The sequence below is a fragment of the Zophobas morio genome, unplaced genomic scaffold (genome assembly GCF_036711695.1).
Source record: "Zophobas morio isolate AGI-343-1 ecotype UQ-CSIRO unplaced genomic scaffold, CSIRO_AGI_Zmor_V1 ptg000012l, whole genome shotgun sequence".
NCBI lineage: Eukaryota > Metazoa > Arthropoda > Insecta > Coleoptera > Tenebrionidae > Zophobas > Zophobas morio.
This window is the reverse complement of record NW_026972117.1, coordinates 16,508,764-16,532,829: the sequence shown is the minus strand read 5'-3', so window position 1 is coordinate 16,532,829 and position 24,066 is coordinate 16,508,764. Positions and strand designations below refer to the sequence as shown.

Sequence of the window (24,066 nt, the reverse complement as noted above, 5' to 3'; positions counted from 1 at the left end):
AAAATTTCGGCTAATTTTTCACCACGTTTGAAACTCACATGACCTTCCAGATTTCGACGTCCAAAAGTTGCTTTCGGGCGCATTTTTCTGCAACTTCGCCCATTGATTTTATTTATTAAAAAAAAAGAAACAAACCAAATATTTCTTTAGATTTACGCTATATGTCTAAAATCAGCACGTCGAAATTTATATCCCAGAATTCTTTTGGATTTTTTGAAAATTTTTTCAAAAGCAAAATTTTGGATCCTTGAATATTTCGTTCAATTTTCGACCATCCTGGAAACATAACCAAGACATTTTCTTGTAGATTCCGACCTCCTAAAGTCACATTCGGCTTTATTCGACATCTCACGCAATGGCAATTTTTTGGATTCAAATAATAGTATATTATTAACTAAGGTTGTGAAGACAGACATTCTAGACCGAGCGCAAATTAGAACCTGAGACGCGCAGCGTCGAGGGCTCTAAAGCGCGAGGTCTAGAATTGGCTTCACAAACGTGGTTAATATACTATTTTTTCCACTAGTAGCCCATTTGAGGTTTGCGAATTTTCAAAATGTTTTTTCTGAAGTGCATCAATAAAAATGTGTACTCACGTCATTTTAGTAAGCTTTGGAATTTTATTATTTTTTGACAATCCAGAAATGGTCCAGAACTTTTGTTTTAATTTCCTCCATATTTCCCGTTTTTAATAAATTTTTGTGTGAAAAATGTTGTAAAGTGAACCATCATGTACCCCTCCTCATTCCGTCGTACTTACGCGACCGCGACAAATTTTGCTGAAAAAGGTATGGACCTTTTATCGTTAAAGCGACACGGGGAATGGAAATCCTCCAGCATAGCAGAAGGATACAACGACGGCTCGATCTTCAATAAAAAAAAAATCGCCGAAATCGTCCAAAGCTCATCTACGGCAAATCAAGTCAAACCAAATCGGAACCATGATTCAGTTTCAGTCCCGTAAACTTCATTTTCACTCCCATCAACTTCATCAACTTTGTTTCACCAATTTATCCTCAATTTATAATCAATTCAGGGTTTGGAAATCATTCCAGGGCATAATTTAAAAGCAAATTTTCCAAAATGATCGTTTTCAGGTTATGTCTCAGTTTTTCTGACAGTTGTGGACAGTTGTCACATTAGGTGGCCAACTTCACGTTTACATTATTGACCAAGGTTCACAATTTTCCAAATTACAGACCTCTAGACAAGTCGACAATTAGCCATTGTAATGCTACTAGTGGAAAAAAAGATTTTTAAATCGAATATTCTAAAATATTGCCCAGGAACCATAAACACGCTTAATTTTGGAATTAGAACGTCGAAATTTATATCCTGGAATTTTTTGGCAACTTTCAAAAACAAAAATTTTCTCCCGTTTGGAAAATTTCCACCACATTCGAAACTTAAGTAGACATTTTCTTATAGATTTCCACCTCCAGAAGTTACTTCTGGCCTCACCTCTTCGTTAACTACCATTTTCTAGAATCGCCTATTGAAAATGGCAATTTTTGGATTAAAAATAAAAATTGAATTCCAAAGCGAATGTTTCTAGAAACATACTTCGAATCAACAAATTATATTCTGGGAAACAGCAGGTCAAAATCTATGTCCCAAAATTTTTTGTGAATTTGTAGGCAATATTTTCAAAAAGAAAATTTTTACTATTTTTCTTACACGTTCGAAGTTTATCTAAAAATATTTCTTGCAGATTTCGACCTAAAGTTTCGGCCTCATGTCTTCAATATTACTGTTAATATTTTTTTTTTATTAAAAAAAAAGTGGTTTTCAAATAGAATAGGTATTCTAAAATCTTGCTCCGGGACCATAAACACGCTTAATTTCGACCACCTTCCAAAGTTACCTAAAAACATTCTCTTGTAGATTCCAACTTTCAGAAGTTGGTTTCAATCTCATTTCTCCTATGACTACATTTTTACAGATTGATTTTCAAACGCAGTATATCTATAGATACACGCTATATTTTTAGAATCAGCACATCGAAATCTATCCCAGAATTTTTTTGATATTTTGACAACTTTTTCAAAAGCAAAATTTTTCAATCCCCTTCCCCTTCAAAAATTTCGTCCAATTTTCCAACACCTTGGGAACTTGAGTCATTTTCTTGTCGATTTCGAACCCCAGAAGGTACTTTCGGCCTCATTTCTTCGATAGTCGTACCCTCCATTTTTTTTTTTTTGAATAAACAATTTTTAAATCGAAAGTTTTATAAACTTTAAAAAGAACTAGTACAACGCAAGAGCGCCTATTATATTAGCATTATTAGAGGCACAAGTCAAATTATATTCATTCATATATATTTATCCATAAAAAACATAAACGAAGTTTGTTTTATTATAATTAATTATTTAAAAATTTATTTAATTTCTTGCACACTTTACCAATCATAAAATACTTCGTTTATTAACCTAGTAAAGTTCATAATAAAATGAAAAACTAACTTGTAATACTTGTATTACCGGCTTACGGTTCGTCCATAGAATATCCTCCCTTTTGTAGGGTTTTGTATGGGTACGTCTTATTGAATACCTACTGGGTTGGCACATGATCGTACCTACCTGTGCGGTAAAATACTAATTTCAAATTTTAAATTTCCTAAATATTGCTACGTTGAATGGGTATTAAAATCGTCGTGGGTTAAACTCAACAATATATTTCTTAGTAACTCTGATTTACACGACTAATTACGGCGCAACATTCACTGGGTTTTCTCGACACTCGTTGGACTCGATTTGTTAACTGAATTCAGCTCTCATTGTCTGGATTACATTAACTGTTCCCGACGGTAGTTCCTATTTAAACAGCCGCGCCGTCCTTCTCGAAGGTCTCCGTCACCGCTTCTAGGCTTATTCTCGAACACCCGTCGCGACATCCGCTTCCAGACTGTTCTCCCGCCGCCGTCACGGACAATGAGTTATCGTCGCCGTATATACTAGAACCCATAGGCGTCGTAAAATAAAGAACTTTCACAAACGTGAACCAACACCTGTCATACAATATATCAGTTTGAAATTTTAAATGTTTGAAAAGTGACGACGGCAGAAAATGTAATTGTTCATTTCGGACTGCATATGCTACATTTTGAAAATCCAGAAGAATTTGTGTTTTCAAATATAAGAGATGAGTGTGAAATAAAATTAGTATGAATCATTATTCATTTCTAATATTTATTTTAGAAAAATGCAACTGAATCATCGCATGTCTGTAATTATGTCTAAACGAAGAAAAGTGGAAAAGTTTTACTTATTACAGTTGTAACAGATCTGTGGCGGTACTAACAGGTCGGTAAGCGAAGAAAGATAAGCAGCTCTATGGTCTAGTGGTAGAGACGCCCGCCCGGCTAGTGGGAGACGTTTGGTTCGATTCCCCACTGGGGCAGCAATATTTTTCTTCGCTTACCTTCAGCTCTATAAAAGGTATGTAGGCACATGTCTCTTATTACACTAGTTTACAAGGTTTTATATCCAAAGACAAAAATAGCTGAATCTTAAGGATTTGGGCTCGGGAAATTTAAATGTGAAAGCAGAAAAAATCTATCACGTCAGGTTTTTGAGATATTTATATAAACATACCCCGTATTTCTTTTCTTTTATACAACTCTTGTAACGTTTTTATTTTTAAATATATATGAACATATAGTTCTTTGAGCAAATTTGTATCATTTTAAAAGATCATTTACGTAAATAAATAACATGAGTGTCAATTTTTCAAGCTACTAGATTGTCATCAATGTTTTATTTAAAATTTTTCAAGTATTGATTTTAGAATAATTGGTTGCTTTTGATTTTTCTACGGGAAGTGATAATAAAAATGTGAGGTTGGCCTCACAAAGATCTTTTAAAATGATACAAATTTGCTCAAAGAAATACAGGTTTATCTTTAAGAATAAAGAAGTTACAGGGGTTGTATCAAATAAAAGCAACACCCAGTATATATTATAAACATTATGACTGAAAATTAAAAATTATAAACAGTAGCTTTTCTTTTATTGACAGTACTGACAGTTTCCCTTGTAATTGACCAACAGTAACACATTTTCGTCCCAAAATCCTTGATACCTTCTTTTTAAGCATATTTGAACAGGTCTTGCTTTAGGTACTATAATTTTACCATAAACGTAACAAAACTGATTTGCACTTACTTTGCACGATCTCGAAGACGTTTTTTATGTGACAATGGTGTATTAACATGAATCACTTTGACACTAACGTGAAGGTAAGAGCAAAGTTCATTATTTTTGATTTATGAAAAAACCTGCCGTGATAAGGATAATCCGTTTTAGGATTTGTTATCAGTAAGTAATTTAGAAGTAAAAAATATTTTTTTTATTTTTGGATACGAAAAAAAGTTTAAATTTGTAAACTAGTGTATTTATGTAATTTTTTCTAGGAAAAAAATCAAAACTACAACGAAGACGTCAAAGGCATTTTCTTGTGGATTCCGACCTCAAGAAATTTTAGATAACTACTTTTCTCCAGAATCACCCATTGAAATAGGGATATTTGAAGTTTACAACAAAAATGTGTACCCTGTCCCTTTATTTCTTTCACACGTTCCAATACTGTCCCAAAACCTGATGAGATAGATTCTGTGACTTTTTTTTTATTTTCCAAATGTTCCACGCTGTTAATTGGAGTTTATTAAACTAGTTAATTTTGTAATTAAGTATATCCCGTAGGAAAAAACTAAAGGTGTAATATCCGGACTTCTGGAAAAACAAGCCTGAACAGACCATCTCCAGATCCACCTATTGGGGAAGGGTACATTCAATCGAGGTAATCCCGCACCCTTCCATGATAATGCGCAAGAGCACCGTCTTAAAATTATAAAATCAACATTTTTCAATAGTTAACGGTAAATTATCAGTTTGAATAAAATTTAAATGAACAATTCCCTTTAAATTGTCTAAAGAAATAGGGACCAATAATTTGCTTTCCGAGGACCCGACGCCAAACGTTTGCAGAGTAGACTGTTTGAAAATGTCCTCTAATCCTGGGCGCGTTATCTTTGCTCAAATAACACAATTGTGTTCGTTAATTTCAACAATACTTAAACAATTTTCTTTTCCCAAAAAAGAACCAATTCTTAAAAATATGAACACATTTTAATTTGCGAGTCAAGTTGAAAGTTAATTTAAATTCAATTTTTGAAAATGTATTGTTTATTTTTTTTTTTCTCCGATGTGTATTAGTGTATTGTGTATTTAAATTTGGGTGCCTCTATGATAATTCTGTGCTGAGGTTTTAAATAAACATTCTAATTATTATTATTAGCACACCATAAGAAAAATTGGTGTGAGGCCAAAGCAGAGTCATTTTTAACAATGTCGTAATTCTTCAACGTTGTTTTTTTTAATGAAGAATTTTTGGCGCAGTAAGTGGGATTGCGAAATGACACACAACTTGTATACAAGCAATTTATTCTTACACGGTACATTCAAACTTACATATTACATTGTCAATACTCCTGCATCCTTGTAGAAGTTAACAGATGATAACTAACATCTTGAAACCTACAGATTTCCTTACAGCCTTCTCGAGTTACGTAAAGAGACACGTCGCGATACACGAAATAAATATAAATCGCTCATGTTCGTTTAATGCGTATGAAATGTGTATGTTTCTTGCATGTTAATAACTTACATAACAACAATCTTTAAAAGAGAGTGGTAGTTATATGTATGTATAATTTTCTCAACATCATGTGCACGAACAAAAGAAAAAATAAAAAATGAATTAAATAATGAACAACGTGGACCGGTTCGCGTGTCACGATGGTAAGTTTAAGTGGCTTTTGACAGACGAATCGGCTATTAGTGTGCTAAAGGCAGTTAGATTTGCTCGGATCGGGTCTCCTGGACCAGGTAGACCTGAGAGCCGGGCACGGAACTGGTGGTGACGAAAGTGCGGTGTTTGGCTCGAATCAATGACAAACTGCTTTCAGCAGTATCGGCGCGGTCTTCAGCAGCCTCCAGCTCTCTCTGGAAGCGGCGCACGCGGGTTACGTTCTGAACGGAAACACCCTCCTGTGGAAAAACAGTAAGCACCAAAACACACAACCTATCTGGCTAAAAATACCTGTTCTTGAAGCTGTCTCTTGAAGGCAGAAATCTTAACGTTGGCCTTCTCCAAAGATTCGCTCAACAAAGCGATGTTCTTCTGATCCTCCTCACACTGAATCATAACTTCCTTGACAGTGCGTTCCTTCTTGCGCAAGATCTTGATGGTCTCAGAGTGGCGTCTCTTCTCCTCGTCGAGCTCGACCTCCAAGTCACGGAGACGGGCTTCGAGTTTGCTGATGATGCGTTTGCCTCCGACGATGGCGTTGGCTTCGACCTCCTCCAGGCGGACGGACAAGTTCTTGACTTCGATCTCGAGAGACTTCTTGATGGCTTCGATCTTGACGACGCGTTCTTGTTCTTCGTGCAGGATTTCGACGGTGTGCTTCAACTCGGTCTAGCAAAACATTTTTGTAAAAATTACCGTAATAATCAATGGTGTGACAGTACCTGGACGCGCTGGTAGCGTTCGTCAGAAATGCGCAATTCCTTGTTAATTTCCTCGTAGTCAGCAACGAGAGTGGACAGTTCTTGTTCGATTTTGCTCTTGCTGGACGCCAGATTAATGTTGATGGTGGTGAGTTCGTTGATCCTGGTACCGGCTTCTTCAGCGACTTGTTCAGCAACCCTCTTACCGCGAAGAGCCTACAAGCAAAACCGTCACCCCGAAAACACGCCACTTCTTCCACTCACAGATTCATAGTTGCCCCTGATCTCCTCAACCTCAGCAGTAAGAGCTTGGATTTTCCTCTGCGATGCACTGAGTTGATCCAAGGTAACTTGGAGTTGCCTCTGAACCTCGTCGTAGTGGGCACTGATTTCGGTAAGTTGAAGGGACTGCTTCTTGATGGTCTTCTGCAAGTCGATGTTGAGCTTGTTGGCGGAGTCCAAGGACATCTCAAGCTCGGTGATCTGGATTTGGAGCTTCTTCTTGATGCGGGTGACCTCGGTCTTGAGCCTAGTCTCGGCCTCGACCACACGAGCGTTAAGTTGTTCAATTTCGATGCTGGTGGCCTTGCTGCAAACAAAACATAATTACAAACAAGTGATACTGCGTCACAATCCGAAAAAAATAATCTGGCGCTTCTCCCAACTATTTATAACCTAGTTACGTAAACGCATTGTTTTCACCTTGTATCGTAGAAGTGTTCGGCCGTCCTCTTATCAAACCCTTTGAGCTCTCTACTTAGCAACGTCAGAGGCTCCACGCACTTCTGTTCCATCTGCGTCAGCAGCCTCTTATCCATCACTCTCATGTGTTGAGCATAACTATGACTGTCCACCAGTTGGTGTTTCTGAAACTTACTGATTTCGCTCAAATCGAAGTCTACTCCTTGCGCTATATTCCTCTGGCTTTCAGAGTGAAGATACGCCGCTATGGCTTTCGCCGACCGACCCTTCAAGTGCTTCTGTGCCGCTCTTAGCGTCCTCTCAACATCTCTGTCCGCCTCACGGTCATACCCCAAATCCTCCACCACCCTCGACTTCAACATCTTGATCTGCTTCACGATTTCCTTCTTCTTCTTCACGTGAATCTTCTCTGTAATACTAGCCGCCGACACCGATTTACTCAACTGAAACGAACTTTTCGTTGTGGCTTTAAAGTCACGCAGACGCTCTTTGGCACTGGCTTCCGTCCGCCTGGCGATACTATCAAGAGCGCTGCTTGAATAACTCTTGACTATCTTTCTGGGATCGTATTGGCGCAAACCTCGTTCATCTGTCCAGGGGAGGTGGGGATACCTCGATCTACCTCCTCTCTCTTTCTCTTCGATGTAGTCGATCATTGGCTGGTAGAAATTGATCCCGACGCCGTAGTTGTAGTCGTAACAAGCTGTCAATGGCTGCCATCTTGATTTTTTCGGAGCAGCCATGTGTCGATAAAAATTAATGATGTACTACGAAATTAGGTCGATCGGAAGGCTCTTTTATACCATGTATGATGCATACCCCTAGGGTCCAGCCAATAAAGTCTTGCAACGTCAGTTTGATGTATTTATAGGTGGAGAGCGTGCCAGAAATGCAATTTGTTCAGGAGATAAAAGCGCGAAGGTTGCACATGAGAGCGATTCAAATGGAAACATCAGGGTATATTTAGTCCGTCGTACTTTTATAAACGTGATGTAATTTTCGAAGACAAGGATGTCTCGGGATGTTTAGAGGTCTCTGCTTTGTTCGTGATCTTCATAATTAGAGTGCATCTGGAGTTAATTGTCTGCTCAATGCGAAATTTATTGTCGACAGAAAAAACTGGTACTGCAAAGGTACTAAGAGATCAGGGGTGGGATTTTGTTTCATATAACGATAAAATATCGGTACCGATAAAATGTGATCGTCTTTTTCTTTCGCACCTGAAATTTATATTTTCATCCTTGTCATTTATCGCTTCGTATCGTATCGGTAGAAACCAAATCCCACCCCAGATACATTCATGTCAGTACTTTTCTGAAATTTCTTATTTTTATAGGGACAGAGGACATCAATTGACATCGCAATGGATGCGTATTTAGTTTATTTTAAGTTTTCGGCCTATACCGAGATCTTTTTTTAAATTTTCCTGTGGTACCTTAGTCCAGTTCGGTGTTCAAAAATAGATAACTGTGCACTTTGGGAAAGCCACAATTTTCTTTTCAGCTTTATTCCAGTTCGGTGTTCAAAAATAGATAACTCTGCACTTTGGGAAAACCACAATTTTCTTTTCAGCTTTATTTAATAGCGGGCCCAGTTATTAATGTAAAATTAAATTTTCAGGGCTGGAGCTATTGTTATTTGGCGGCCCTCTTCAAAATAAGTGTGCAGTTATTTTTCCGTTTAATTCCGTAATCGTGAGTCTGGCAAAAATTTTGCAAAGAGGATTTTTCTAGATAATACAATTATCTACAACTTGTGTTCATAAGTTTTCAACTAAGAGATGAACAAATCTGATGAAAAATATATTAAAAACCTTAACTTTCTTCCTATTGTAGTATCCCGATTCGAATTTAAATTTTAGGCAAAGAAATTATGAACGCCGCGAAATCACATTTGAATTTGAAACCGGACTAGATGAGAAGAAGTTACCGGTCTTGTTCATTATTGTTTCTCCTCTGAAGCCATCAGGACCTCTCTATCGAGGAATCCAAAGGCGAAAGCTCGGTAATCACGTAGTTATTCTGGCTTCTTTATGTCAATAGTTTTTGGATGGCTCTTTTCTAGATATTGGTAAAGTGTGGCATAATTTAATATCATGTGAATTCTTTTATATGAATTTATTTTTACCTTCTTTATTTTGTACATTACTTGAGATGTTTTTAATATTCGTTCTCTGTTCGCAGGTTCGAAATGGAATAAAGTTTTTTTTTTGTTCTAAGAAATAAGCACTCATTTTTCCTCGTTTTTTTTTCTATTTAGTGTTTTTAATTCCTTCACTCTTCCTACTCCGCACTGCCCTAATTTAATGGACAAACGTGTACCGTCATTTTTCAAAAACACACAGAAGGATTCCATTTTGTAGACGATTACAGTTCAAGGCCTAATTTTGAATTTCTCGCGGGTTTTAAAATTTTGTTCACATGTCAAATTTTGACGTGATGTTTGGGCTATTACACTATAGAATCCACATCTACTACATTTGGAAATTCCCAAAAATGTCAAACCAAACTAATCCGTTTTGTACCCCTAATTTTAGAGTTATGTCACCTCAAGGTTTGTCGTCCCCTATTTGTTTTTTGTACATTTTTTTGTCAAACTCACAGTTACGGAGATAAATCAAAAAAATAATTGCCATTTTTGCCCTGACGGTCGAACATTCAAAAAACTGTAACATTTAATTTTTAAATATTCGGTAGTACGTAGATCTTTTTTTAAACCTTCCTTTGGTACCTCAATAATTGGTGTATTTTCGTTCGTTGCTAAGTTCCAAAGATCGAAGTCTTTTTTAGTACTGTTTACTAATACAAACAAAAATAAACCGGTACCTACCGAATAGCTTCAATCTCCTCATCCTTCTCTTGAAGACGCTTCTCGGCCTCATGACGGTACTGTCCAAACTCGGAAGCCAAGCGTTGAGAACGCAATTCCTCAGCTTTGCGACCCTAAAACCACCAATCAATCCCCAAAACTACCTCAACCGCACCTACTTACAGCTTCAGCCTCTTTGTAAGCAGCAGTAAGCTCATCGCGCTCGTTCTCCAACCTGCGCAGTTCCAACTCCAACTCATGAAGGCGCCTGGTCAGCTCCGTAATGGTGTTCCTAGCATCGCCCAAATCGTCGGCCAACTTCTTGTTCTCCCTAGCCAGCTGATCCTTCTGCTCGCGGGTCTTGTCCAATTCGTGCACAGTCCTCTGCAACTCCTGCTGCTTGTTGCGCAAATCCCGCTGGGTCTGTTCGTATAAGTTGACAGTCTCTTCGAGTCTGGTCTTCAAGTCGATGTTGATCCTTTCCAACTGTTCGACTCTCTTCTGCAGCTCCCTGGCGGTGGTGTTGGCCTTCTCCAAGTCGATGATGAGGACTTCGACTTCGGACTGGAGACGGGACTTCTGCTTCTCGAGGTTGTTGATCTTGATCAAAAGACTCTCGATGTGTTCCTCTTGTTCGGTGATCCTGGCGGTGAATTTGCGGCGGAGTTCCTCGACTTCTTCGGCGCGGGCGTGGCATTCGGCCTCGTATTTGGACTTGAACACTTGGACTTCGCCGTTGGCTTTGACTAGCTGACGTTCGAGGTCGAGGCGAGCTTCGCTCTCCTCTTCGAGTTGGACGCGGACGGATTCGAGCTCGATTTCGACCTGGTGGAGCTGGGCTTCGAGGAGGGAACGGCGGCGTTCGTCATCCTCGGCGCGGCGGCGGGCATCTTCGAGCTGGCTGGCGAGTTGGCTCTTCAAGTAGTTGGCGTTCTCGAGGGTGATCTAGAGAAGAAATATGTATTAGTCACAGCAGAAAGTGATTTTAGAAAACTTTGGAACTAGAAAAGGTTCTAAAGATTTGGCCTCAGTTACTTCATTTGATTTCGAGAAGGTTCCAGAAGAATTCTGTTTAGAAACGAACTAAGGGAGTTCTACTAAGGTTTTCTGAACTGGTATCAAATAAATCAAGTCATTTAAAAACAATTGTGAAAACTAAAAGTCCCCAGAAGATATAGATCTTCATGAATTAATTGAAGGTAACATTCGGGAAAAATTCTATTCAAGGATGTACTGAACTATCGAAAAGATAAGACACGTGGAGAAAGAAAACAACAACAAGAAGTGGTGTTATATTCTAAGAAGATACTGAAATCTGTTACAAACAAGCCGAAAAAAGAACAGATAGAACGGAATTTTTATCACCTTCACTGAGAATGAAACCTTTTTATTGTTGTTCTAACCCGACAGCATTAAACATCTATAACCGTTTTTTAACCAGATTTATTGTCGGTTAGCCGGGTTATTTCTTACTTCCAACATCCATTACTTTCGTTTTGGAGTAGCAGCAATAAAGTGACACTAAACAAACACCCATAAATTGAAATAAACACAACTGTGCTTCCAGACCTTCCATTTATTACCCACCTTAATATCTTGAACCTCCTTGGTGAGTTCGACATTCTCCTGGGCCAAACGGGTCTTATGCGATGTGATATCAACAATGGTGCGGTTGAGTTCCTCGATCCTAACATTCAACTCTGTGATGGAAATTTCCAACTTTTCGACATGTTTAATGGAGATCAAACGTTCCTTGTTCAAGCTCTCGACTTGTGACAACAATTCGTAGACTTCCGCTTGGAATTTGCTCTTCTCCTTCTCGGCTCTAAACAAACACGAAGTTATTGTTAGTGAGAAATAACCATTGAAACCGTAGGTAGTGTATTTTTAGAAAATAAGATACGCTCCAAATACAAAGCTTATAATTAGATCGGTAACAGGTCGAAACTGCAGCTGATCGTATAACGCTCATTTTAGTCGCTTTGGAATTTTTCCTAATTCATAATTCGCATGAGAGGAATTTAGATCTGGCACGACTAATATGGTATGGATGAGCAAAGAGCTAAATATAACAAGCGGAGTTGAACGGAGATGAGCGAATGCGAGTGCATTACTCACTGGCGAAAAATATTTATTCTTTAAATTGTGTGTCTATCTAAAACGATCGTGACGAATTGTATACTAATTTATAATCCTACTCAATTATTTGTTGTTGTCTGACAGTTTGACAATTATTTTATCACAATTTTAGAACTTTGAAAAATTGGTGGATGCGCCGGGTGAATTCGTAAATAAATTATTTCTGCGGAAGTCATAAATTCAAATTGATTCTAAACACATGCACCTACATTATTTAAGTTAATTAATTCTATTTTGGATTGTTATGTTCTGCAGAATTATGGGTACGTCGACTACTGCGTCAGTAATAAAACTGCTAAATTCAGTTCAAAGGAAGTGTACACTTTGAGGATGTGCAAATCCTCGTTTTGTTTGGACTCGTTTGATTTGGTTAAATTTATATTTACTGTGAGTTACGCAGACGTTGGTAGGAGTTATTACTGGAATATGAGTTCTGGTGATGTGTTTATAATTCTGACATAATTAGGATCTGAGCAAACGTTTCTGAAAAGAACCATTAAGTGATGATAATGTGTTGTGTTTTATTATTATTACCTCTCTATTTTCAGTTGTACAAAAATGGTGTATTTTATGATCCGACACTTATAAAAATTATCAAACTAAAATGAAATAGTGTTGTGTGACCATCAGGTTGGTATACCTGATTATCAAAGTGACATTTATGACACCAAGTCAGCTGGCATCATCTCAACCAATCAATACGTTTGTTAGGGGTACTCATGTCAAAATTGACAATTATGAACTGCCATACTAGCATGATTCAGAATTGCCAACACAAAAAGTTGATTTAGTCATTAATGGTCACTCGATTTTGTTGAATATTGTCCATCCTGTAATATTTACAACGTCTAATGCTTCCAAATTTGTCACTTATTTTTAGAAAAAAAAAATGTATGAATTTCTTTTTCTCTGTTTTAATTTTATGAATAATCCTGAAAAAATAAATTTAAGGACATAACATTTGATGTTCTAAGACCGGTAGATCTTTGTTTCATAATGACACCATTTTTTGTCTCTAAAATGACAAAATAAAATCTTCTAAATTAAAATATAGGATGTTTTGGCTTTCAGTTGAGGAGCGAGAATATTTTTTACATATATTTTAGTATTTTCATTTTGTTAATTTCCACATATTTCAAACAATTGGACCATGTTAACCAAAAACGTACTAACCGACAACATTGCAATTTGCGTAATACTAGAATAAATTTTCATTAAAAACTAAAAATTTGTATTAATGTCGGAATAAAATTTTTGCCTTAAGAATACATGACTTTATAAATGTAGTCTATTTTGATAATGGCATCAAAAACACCCGGTCCTTTACAGTTTTAAAGAAGCATTTTGGCGCTTGGTTCTTTTTTGAGAAAACCATGATATTAAATTTATTATTCCGTAAAAAGGCACTAAGTAATTTTTTGAAAAATATTATATATATTTATATTGATTTAACGACCTGCTATAAAAGGGAACGTATGCCATGAAACAAAAACAAAAATGATTAAGTTAAATTTGTTTCGCCTAACTCGAAATCGATATCATCTGAAAAACCCTCCACATAAAATTCACACTTTATCCCCGTAAGTTTTTGTAAAAGAGTTTTGCATCCTCGGGAATAAAAGGACATAATGTTTTTAGATCTGCCAACTTTTTACGCGATATTGCTTTTCCATTGGGCCATAATGCAGACAATTTTCTAAAATTTTTAGAAGTCTTTTCCTTTTATGTAGATCTCATTTTCCTGATTACTTTTCATAAAAATAGAAAGCGGTTTATCTTTAGTAAGTTTAGTGACTCTTGTTTTCAAGCATCTAATTTTTTGTTCATGTACGCCTTCTATTTGAGACACTAGACTCTAAATCGGCTTCACTACAAAAATTTTCTCTCTGCATAAACTAAACAATAAGTGGATTTTTCTTTCTACAATTTAACATAATATTGGCGTAATCTTGTGGCGTATATACTTAATGACTTCAAAATCTTTGTCATTAGGTAAAAAACTATGATCCGAAACAAAAAATTTCAAATAAATCGTTTGTTAAGTAGAATGTTGCTATAATATTGATTTTAACATGAATACAGTTTTTATATTACTATTTTGACGCCCACAAGAGTCAAACCACAGAGTTAGTTCTGTTATATCCTTTTTGGTAAAATTTTCAGTAGGTATTAAGCTCTTAAGACAAGATCCCACCTTTTGTACGCCACGACCTATTTTCTTTTTTTCTAAATAAAATAGTGTCCTTTCCTTGTTTTACCGGCGTAAATACCCTCGTTATAAAACCAAAATTGGCGCTTATAAAACACTAAATTTGTAGGATAGTTACAAGGAAACAAAGCACTGCACAACCAATTAAAAAAAGTGCTGTGTTGGTTGGTACCTTTTTGATTAAAACATAATCCCAGATTTATTAAAGGCGCATAGTTCTACCTCAAAATTTGGTATAAAAATAATTAAGAAAAATAAAGTATTTTTACAAATTAGTTTTTGACAATAAATTCTGACTGATAGCATGTTTAACTCATTTTTTGCGATTTGGCGCTTAGTACGTTTTTGGTTAAACATCGTTCAATTGGTCTTATATTATTAGACAAACTTCCCTCACCCCTGAAATACAATTATATAAATTCAAGTATTTAGAAAAAACAATGCAGATAATACCTATTACAGTGTAAGATAAAAATATAGAGCTTGTTTTCCTGAATTCATTAATGTGCCATATGCCGCCACTACCTTTGATTCGAACACATTGTGTTACAGATATACATTCTGTTGGCTTGTTTATACCGGGTGTCTGAAATATGGCGGATTAACTCTCCGCTACGCTCTTAACAATCAACTGGTGAGTCTGGGAAAAAATAGTAAAAAAAAATCCTTCTCACATTTTGGTGGAGTTATAATAGATTTAAAATTGGTTCTTTTGCTACGTTTAACAACTAAATAACACATTCATTATCACAATAACTAGTAATAAAATTTTTAGTTAATATTTCTCTCGCCCATGACCATGTTTAATTACCATTTCAGTTAGAATGTACAAAGATATGGTCGTTTGGTCGTCTTGTTTTTGTAATAATTTGATAAAATTCCATTTGACAACATTTGCCTGAAATAGTTAAAAATGTTTGACGTATCAAAAATTGTCAAAATTTTCAAAACCCTGGTGTTTTCCTGCTGGATGAACTTGAAAAAATCTTTTGAGCTTTTGGTGTTTTATTTTTTACGAATTTTAAAAAGTCTTGAGTGCCGCAGTGTTTTTTTTTAATTCGAGAGACTTAGGTACCCATAGTGTATTATTTTGGGAGCCCATGGAGATTTTTTTTGTAAATTATTTAAAACAATTTTGAGGAACTTTGGTGTTCTGATCTACCTGTTCTTGAGTTAATTTTGAGACCCCGTTTTTTTTTTGAAAAATTTAAAACAATCTTGAGGTTCTAGGTATTCCTGTTTGGAAAGAATTTGAAAGTACTTTGGAACCTCTAGTGTCTTTTTTTATAATAATTTAATTAAATTTCTTAGAAGATATGTTTTTTGTCAAAATGACTCTTAACAGGTACTAGCCCCGCCCGCCCGCCCTATCTTTCTTAGAGTGTATTTTATTTGCCAAAATCACTCTTGGCAAGTAGTAGCCCCGCCCACCCACCCTTTTTTTTTGGAACGTATGTCATTTGAAAAAAATCGATCTTATCTTAGCAAAAACTAGCCCCGCCCACCCACCCTCTCTTTTCTTAGAAGGTATCTCATTAACCAAAATCAGTCTTATCTTAGCAGCTACTAGCCCCGCCCACCCACCCTCTCTTTTCTTAGAGGGTATGTCATTTGCCAAAATCCGTTTTATCTTAGCAGCTATTAGTTGTTATGTCAGGTACCGGTTTCGGCCATAGCCTTCATCAGCTCATATCGTTTTTAATTTTTCCCAAACCTATTATACGATTATTATAAACTGAATTTAACATTAAAAACTCAAACAATACTGTATCTGTTCAAATTTAAACGAACTAGAAAAAGAACCTTATTCAATCATATTGTTTATATTTGGTCCGGGACGGAATGTATGTCATTTCCGACACGTGCACTGTGATTCTAATAAAAAAAAAATAAAAATTGGAACGGCCGTCTATCAGTTAGGCTTACGGAGCCACGTATTATGTGACTAAAGGAGAAGGTTTAAACAATAAAAATTATTGCACTAATAAATAAAAACAAGGCTGATTCATGGATCACAAGTATGTATGTACAGGAGTATTATTATTATATATATATTATATGCATTATTTTATCAAAATGAAATGGTTTACTAAGCAAAAGGTTAGGGTTGGTCTGGTGGTTTTGATGATTATCTGTCTTTGAAAATGCGACACAGACAGACGGACGGAAAAGGGAGACCTATTGTTTCATTCTATAAGTGTATAAATCATCCGTATAGAAAACATGAAAGTAAACATTCGGCGGACATTACAATACTTCCTTAGCTTACGCTTGAAAAAAAAAAGTAAATTAATATAAATTAAATATAGTTGAGGCAAGTTTTAAAATAAAATTTATAAGTAATTAAGAAAATTAATCTACAATAAATATACGATTTGTTACTCAATAACTATTTATAAATATTTTCCAAAATTTAATAACTTAAATTACATTGCAAATCATAATAACGTTTAAGAGTTATAAAAATATTTTCAAAAAATAAACAAGTTGAAAATGACATTAAATTGAGTCATAAATTCGTATAAAATTCTGACTGTAAAATTAAAATAAAATAGAATATCAGTTAAAAAAATCAATAATAATTAATATAATAACAATTCCTTATATAACTGTAAAATAGTACAGGATTCAAATCAATTCTGTCACGTTAATAAATGCTCTAAATTCCAAATTAGTCATTATTTTTTATAATTTATGACCTATTGGTCACTAGGTCACTCATTTTAACACACATTAAATTAAAGAGTAGTTAATAAGCTGTTAAATGATATACAACACATTAACGTCAGTTGTTGTTTGTTTGCTCCAAGAGAGATTTTATTTATAGCGAAAAAAAATTAATACGAACTCATGACTCAACCTTATACAATTTTTCACCGATATTTTATATCTATTTATATCATCTATGTTACACTCAGACCCCCACTTTTTTTTCGTACACAACAAAGATTAACTAAATATATGGCAATAAAACTGTGTATACTAAATTTCATTTTAAGCCAAAATTTCTTCTGATATCTCTTATAATATTGATCGATAATCTCTAGATATCATCTAATATCCTCAAACATTCTCCGGTATCCACCTTTGAGTCTTGTCTTGATATTTTTGTATTTTCTACAATCTTAGATATTCTTAGGATTTTCGAAATTTCTCTAGTTTTAATTGATATAGATAGTATTTGTTGAACATTCCAGCGTTGAAAATACGAAAACTTCTGAAAAGAATATTTCTTCTTTGTTTAGATTTTAAATTTTAAGGAAAATATTTTTAATTTTGTCAAAAATGTGGATATTTATTTAAAAACTGATTTTTGGAAGTCCTCTTTCTTAGTTTTCCCGGCTTTAAGAATAAAGCTTTCTTGAGGATCTTCTATGTTTGTAATAAAAAATTGTATGAAATTTCTAAATCTGTATATACATTTTTTTCATATGCCGTCATCTTTTTTTTTTTTAATGGATAAGCAGACACAAATTTTGATTGGTTTTTAACCATGTTCCCGATAATCTGAATGCTAGTTCAAATTTCAAAGCAAAATTTCGATCTTTTTGCAATTTTTCAATCTAGGAAAAGAATAGTTTTAAATTCTAGCGCTAGACCCGAACAGTTAAAGTTAAATTCAACACATCTTGCCCGAGTGGTTCCTAGCACTTCAGTTTATAGTCGCTCTCGCCTCACTAACTCCTACTTAATTGGTTGCTCATAATTAATCGAGTACAACCACTTAAGCGAACTCTAACACCCCATTAGATAAACTAGCAATTCCCTCTGGTCCTTTCAAAATCCCGTGCAACCCAATCAATACCCCGCCTTTATACACCAATCTAAAGCCGCATTTCCCCGTCGCGACATATTTCGAATGTTGTTGACCGCCACATTCCTGTCATAAATCCCTCATCGCTTCACCCATCTCCTCTCAAATTCCAAACAAAACCCAATTTTCTGGTATTTTAAACACATTGTCTGCGCCAGAGCAACCTGGCGACGTTCCAAAACAACCAATCTAATTAAAAATGTATCGACACCACAAAAAACTACATAACCTAACCTGGATTTAGCCTTGGTAACCGAATCGATCTGTTCCTGGAAATCGACAACAATTTCTTGGTGCTTCCTCTTCAAGATGGCGGCGGTCTCTTCGGACTCCAAATGGACGTCCTCGAGAAGTTTGCGCAACTTGAGAAGTTCAGTGTCGCGCTTTTTGTTGATCTCAAACTACAAAATCCGGGAAATTAGTGACGCGGCGGACCGATAGGTGGCGGCGTTACCTGACTTTCAGCGCCACCTTCCGCTTCTTCGAGACGTTCGGACAGCTGGATTACTTGCACGCTGAGGTCGGCCTTTTCTCTCTCAATCTGGAAGAGCGCGAAAAGTTTTTAAATTAAGTCACTAGGGTTTTTTATGCAAGGCCAAGCGATATTGTGAAGAAGGTTTCTTTTGTGATTTGACACTATGTCTCGATGTTGACTGTGTTTACGTTATAGTCATGATTCACATTTCCATTTGTTTATGTTATATATTGTATTGTAAGTGTTGACCGGTGTCAGAATCAAAAATCCCGAATTTGCATAACCCGCCATTTCCGCGTGACTCAAAATGGCGTTTGGTTCCGCTGACCACTAATTTAGAGCTTTAACCTTGGCAATTTTATAACCCCATTGAACGGGCTTTTCGCAACGAAGAGGCCCGAAAATAGACCCGGTCCATACGAGCGTGAGCGAGTGGACACGATGTATGGTTTTTTGGCGAGATTTCAGTCAAATTTTTGCGAAAAAATTCGGGTTTCTTCATTTCGCTTGGTGTCGAGGTTGGAACGGAGCCAAGTATGCGCAGGGTAATTGAGGGTAAAAGTGGGTATTCGATTGGGTAATTTGGACGTGGGTTTTTCTCGTGAATGCGTAGGGCTATTTTTGGCTCGGAAAAGCGAAAATCCGACACCGGTTGCACCTTGCCAAAAATCGAAAATAGATGGGTTAAAGCAAAGCGTAACCTAAATAAAGTGGTCTAAAAGCGGTGCTTTGCGTAACGATTAGGTAACTTGGAGTTACTCACCCTCTGTCTGAGTTCCCTCTCGATTTCGAGATCTTCATTGAGGAGCCGGATTTTGTCCTGTAAAAAATGTATTAGAAGTGTGTATATCGTGGTGGTACTTTGTGATTTTGTGTGTGTGGTCACTGAGTACGTTTGCACTTGGCACTGCACAGGAAAATCACAAAAATACCACAATTTCGCGCACTGGCCACTTTGTTACCTCTAATCTGGTAAGGGCGCTCAGGTCGGCGCTGTATTCGATGCTGACGTCGGCGGCACCGCCCCCGGTGGAGCGGTAGGTGTACTTGGAGGTCTTCGCTACTGAGGAAGACATTGCGATTTCTTAGGTATTTCCTGGTTCGTTTTGGTTTGGTGCACTGACCGTCGAAATTTCAGTGTAAGAAACCCGCGTGCTGCGCCGCCTGACAGTGGTGGCTAAGTCGTTCGTATGAGCGTCGCGACGGCGAAAGCCGAAATAAAGTGCGACGCGGAGGCGGCGCCTGCGTTTTAGCGACGCGCACCGTCTTGCGCAGCTCTGACTCAAGCGACCAACATATTTCTGGAAGGACGCAGGGGTATTTTTGGCGATTGTTTATGCAGTTTTTGTGCATGTTGATACGGGACTAAGTGGCATGCTTCATCGACGATGATTTTATTCCTTATTCATACGAATTTTGGCCCACTTTGGGCTTTAGTCATTTTTCATCAGATGCTTCTCCAATTTGTCACGGTTGTTTTGGCCAAACGTCACGAAGTAAATCGCTGGATGAATAACATGTTTTAACTTTCAACGAGGAAATTTATAATAGGACAAGATGTCGTCTTCCGTCTTTTAGGTTTAAGGGTTTTTTGAAATATGGGGTGTTCATGCCTCCTCGGTGAGCACAAAGGAAAAAATATGACTTCCATTTGTCATTTTTGTACTTCCTTACATGTAGATTGAGGTTACCGAGTATTGTTCTTCCGTAATAACATATATCAACATTATTCGTAGTTGAACCACTGTAAATGATTAAAAAATGATATATAATTAACTCAAATGTGTAGCGATAAAATAGAAAAAAAGCTACATAATTATTCTTGTTGAAGTTTCCTCGCCTGAGAAATACAACTGCTACAATATGCACTCAGGACTTGTTTTTCAATTAAAAATTTAGTAATCTTGACATCATCTTCATCGGCGTTCTAACTAAATAAGTGACTTTTATGAGTGTTCTATCATCACCAGAACGACATTATTATTATCAAAACTTTAAAGAAACACGTTACGTAAGTTCCAAAATACGTCAAAAAAATTGAATTATACAAATATTATTTTTTATTTGTATATGTACCCACGGGATATCAGAAATAGAGATAGATTATTATTAAACCACAAGTAAAAAATCATATCAAGATGAACACTTTGAATGAGTTTTCCAACAGATATTCGATGACAAACGACAAACACGTAGCAGTGGGAGGTGTGAAATGTAAGAAAACATCATATTAGACTACTTGGACATTCGTCAGATTTTTTTTTTTTTTCATTGAACGTCTGATATTCTGAGGTTGAAGTAGAAAAAAATAAACAAATAATTGTTTTATAAAGAACTTGAAAATGTAGAAGCTTCTGAAATGTGCTCAAAGAGTAAGACGGTGTTTAACAAGTCTTAGAACACGATAAGATTTTGATTGGTCTTATGTTACAGATAGCAGAATTGTATAAGGAAAGATGTTGTCAAAACTTTTCTGCTACATAAACTTTAGAGCATTTTTTTTATATTAAAATTAATTTTGGATTGAAGCTTTCAGAAATTTTTTATTACAGGTGTTGAGCAAAGTTGTTAAAGAAAAGATTGGTCATGAATTCTGAAACTTCAGAGCTTTGATCCCAATGTGTCATCACAATAATTTTAATTCAAATTATTTTACCCCAATTCTGAGTATCGTAGGCCTCAAATGTAATTCCCTTGAGTTTTTATTATTCATTAATAATAATATATCAAAAGTAATCGTAACATATTGTTATTCCCTCACGACTTGAAGATTTTGCGCCAACAAACTGTTATAAATAAATATAAATAATATTGTGAGGTGGCCTAAGAGATTTTAAATTATTAATTAAGCTTCAATGAAGCAAACCGTTCGGAATGTTATTTTGGATAATTCTTATTTTATTATTTTTAATATAGGCGACCCCAACTGTATTCTCAAAATTTTCGGAAAATGGGGTTCTTGATTTAAAAAAAAAATCATTGTCCTTTGTGTTAATAATTCAACCTAACGTCAGTGCTCTTATACCGGTATAAAATGCGACGATACGATTTAGACTTTTTTTTTTGGAAAATCTGAATGCCTAGGGTAAGAAATAAAGGCGGATTCATAAACCATAAGTATATATGATAGGCTATACGCCTGTTCTGCCATCTTAGTTTTGGTCTTCCCTTTGCTGTTTTTCCGGGTGGTATCCACTCTGTTATTACTTTTAACGGATTTTTTCTTTTCTCTTCTCTTTTTATTCTCTGGACTTTTATTACTTTGACGAAGTATGTCCTCATGTTCCATCCATTCTTGTAGTTTGTAATCCATCCTGGGTCTGCCTTTTTCTTTATTAATTAATAATAATTATTTTCGGTCCTACTATCATTTTTATTATCTTCCGTTCAAAAATTCTCAACTGTTCTTCTTCCTATGTCGTTAAGTTACTAGTTTCTGCGCCATACATTTTCATTGTTGTGTTCCTGTTTATCTTTAAATATCCTTTTATTTATGTACAATACATCTTTAAATCTAGTTTTTCATTCGTCCTGTTAATCAGTATTCCTAAGGATTTGAAAGTTTCTACTTCGAAAATCATAAGTACATATGGGATTTTTTTAGTAAACGTCATTTAAATTTTATAAAGTAATATTCCTAAACCTTAAGTATGGGAATGTTACTATCTACATGACATTCAACATGTAAAATTTTACAATTGGACCTATTTTTCGTACTCTATGGATTATGAAATGTCCAGAAAACATAAAAGTTGCTATTCGCACGATGGATCCTACTAGTTACTTAAACTGGGCCTTAAGAGGAGTCGTTACGTTTGGCTCTTAAGGTGTTTTTTTTTTGATAATTTATTGTCATATATTTTTTAAATTTTGTTGAAATTTTCGCATCGCGTATTTTAAAAAATCAATATTTCAGTTATTTATGGAAATTTTGGAACGGGGTTGTCACCACTGTTTTCAGCTTGCAAAACTTTAGAAATCGTACTAGGTTTATTTTTGAATTTATTTGTTGGGACTGAGATATAGTAAAAATAAAAGTTAGCAACTTCTATGACACAAGCTTCTTTTTTAATGTGGATCGTTTCTAACAAAAAAAATCGACGATATATTTGGTACGATTTCTGGAGTTTTGTAAGCTGAAAACAGCGTTGAAAACCGTATTCTGAAGTTTCATTTAATAATTGAGATATTGATTTTTAAAAATATGTCATACAAAAATTTCACTAAAATTAAATGAAAAATATGATCACAAACTGTTTTTGACAAAAATGCCCTTGCGTTATATAAAGAAAGTTATCGGCAACATATATTTAAAATTTCAAAACCATAGGTCTGTTAATAACGGAGATATTATTTTCTGAAAATAAATAGACCGAAAATTCTCCTCAGAAAACGTAGCGATTGGCCTTAACCCTCACTAAATGCAGCGAGGATACGAGCCTGTGGGCGACTTGAAGGTTACCCTCAACGGTCCGGGTCTAATTAGTTATAACAATTTAATGAGTTAGAACTTAAACCTCAAAGAAACGGAATTTGTAGCATTTCTTTATTTTATTAACCATCCGTTTGCCAATATTTTCCAAATAAAAATCTCTTAGATTTGATGTGAATTTATCTCCTCAGTAAAAAAAGAAAGATGGAAAAATGAGAACAGGAAACGGAAAATCCAAGGGCAGTCAGCGATAATTCAGCTTCACAAGCATTGTTTTGAAAAACTGCTAAAAATGAAGTATTCTGGTAAATTTATTCGGACAAAAATGAATTTGTATGTTGCATTTCGTCACCTTAGAACTGGTTTGCCGCATATCCAGATCGCGTCCGAGGGATTTTCGCCTCTACTGTTTGGTGCAGATTTGCCGCATGTCGCACTTGGGCGAAGCGAAACATAGTTTAGATTCAGTGCTGATTTGCCGCATGTCCAAGCAGAAATCGATACAGTACCGTTATCCGTTTTTACGTACTTCCTTGCTGTTTTGCTTTTCAGCGTTAGGTTTGGGGTTGGGAAAGAAATCGTATTCAACTTCACGCGCAGAACAATAAGAATAATGTGAAATAAATAAAAAAGAGACTTAACAATTTTGATGAATCTGAAATTAAAAAAAAGCAACTGAACAGGCTTGTATATTAGATGGTGTTATTTTTGAGTAAAAGAACGGTCTTCTTTCAAAATTCACTCCAAAATGACACAATATGAGCAAATCTTCAGATCAAATACTCGATTTTTTAGTACGGATTGACGAATATATTAAAATGTGTCATTTTTGGCTTAAGACACAGCCCTTTTTCATATTTAACGAGAGATGACCCCAAAACGGCATATATACTTGATACTTGATCCATTGATTTTGGAAAGACTAATATATAGGAAGGTGTCATTTTTGACTAAAAGAACAGCCTTTTTTCAAATTTAA

General features: G+C 35.7%; 1 protein-coding gene across 1 annotated transcript; it reads right to left on the bottom strand.

Annotated features, from left to right (window-relative positions):
- Nucleotides 1-5,423: 5,423 nt before the first annotated feature.
- Nucleotides 5,424-19,875, bottom strand: LOC135127909 (paramyosin, long form). Its single transcript, XM_064054597.1, has 11 exons — nt 19,618-19,875; nt 19,419-19,475; nt 18,635-18,721; nt 18,415-18,581; nt 11,606-11,843; nt 10,202-10,963; nt 10,040-10,152; nt 6,773-7,097; nt 6,530-6,724; nt 6,099-6,476; nt 5,424-6,046 (listed from the first exon to the last, which is right to left on the bottom strand). Exons 1-11 carry the CDS (start codon nt 19,729-19,731, stop codon nt 5,852-5,854), a joined length of 2,631 nt encoding a protein of 876 aa, XP_063910667.1. The 5' UTR covers nt 19,732-19,875; the 3' UTR covers nt 5,424-5,851.
- Nucleotides 19,876-24,066: the final 4,191 nt, after the last annotated feature.

What these genes read in the sequence shown, in the direction of transcription:
- LOC135127909 (XM_064054597.1), bottom strand. Translation starts at nt 19,731, where the DNA reads ATGTCTTCCTCAGTAGCGAAGACCTCCAAGTACACCTACCGCTCCACC. An exon ending in GAGGAGATTGAAGCTATTCG is followed by an intron (nt 7,098 to 10,039) that starts GTAGGTACCGGT and finishes TTTTGTTTGCAG; the next exon opens with CAAGGCCACCAGCATCGAAA. An exon ending in AACGCTACCAGCGCGTCCAG is followed by an intron (nt 6,477 to 6,529) that starts GTACTGTCACAC and finishes ATGTTTTGCTAG; the next exon opens with ACCGAGTTGAAGCACACCGT.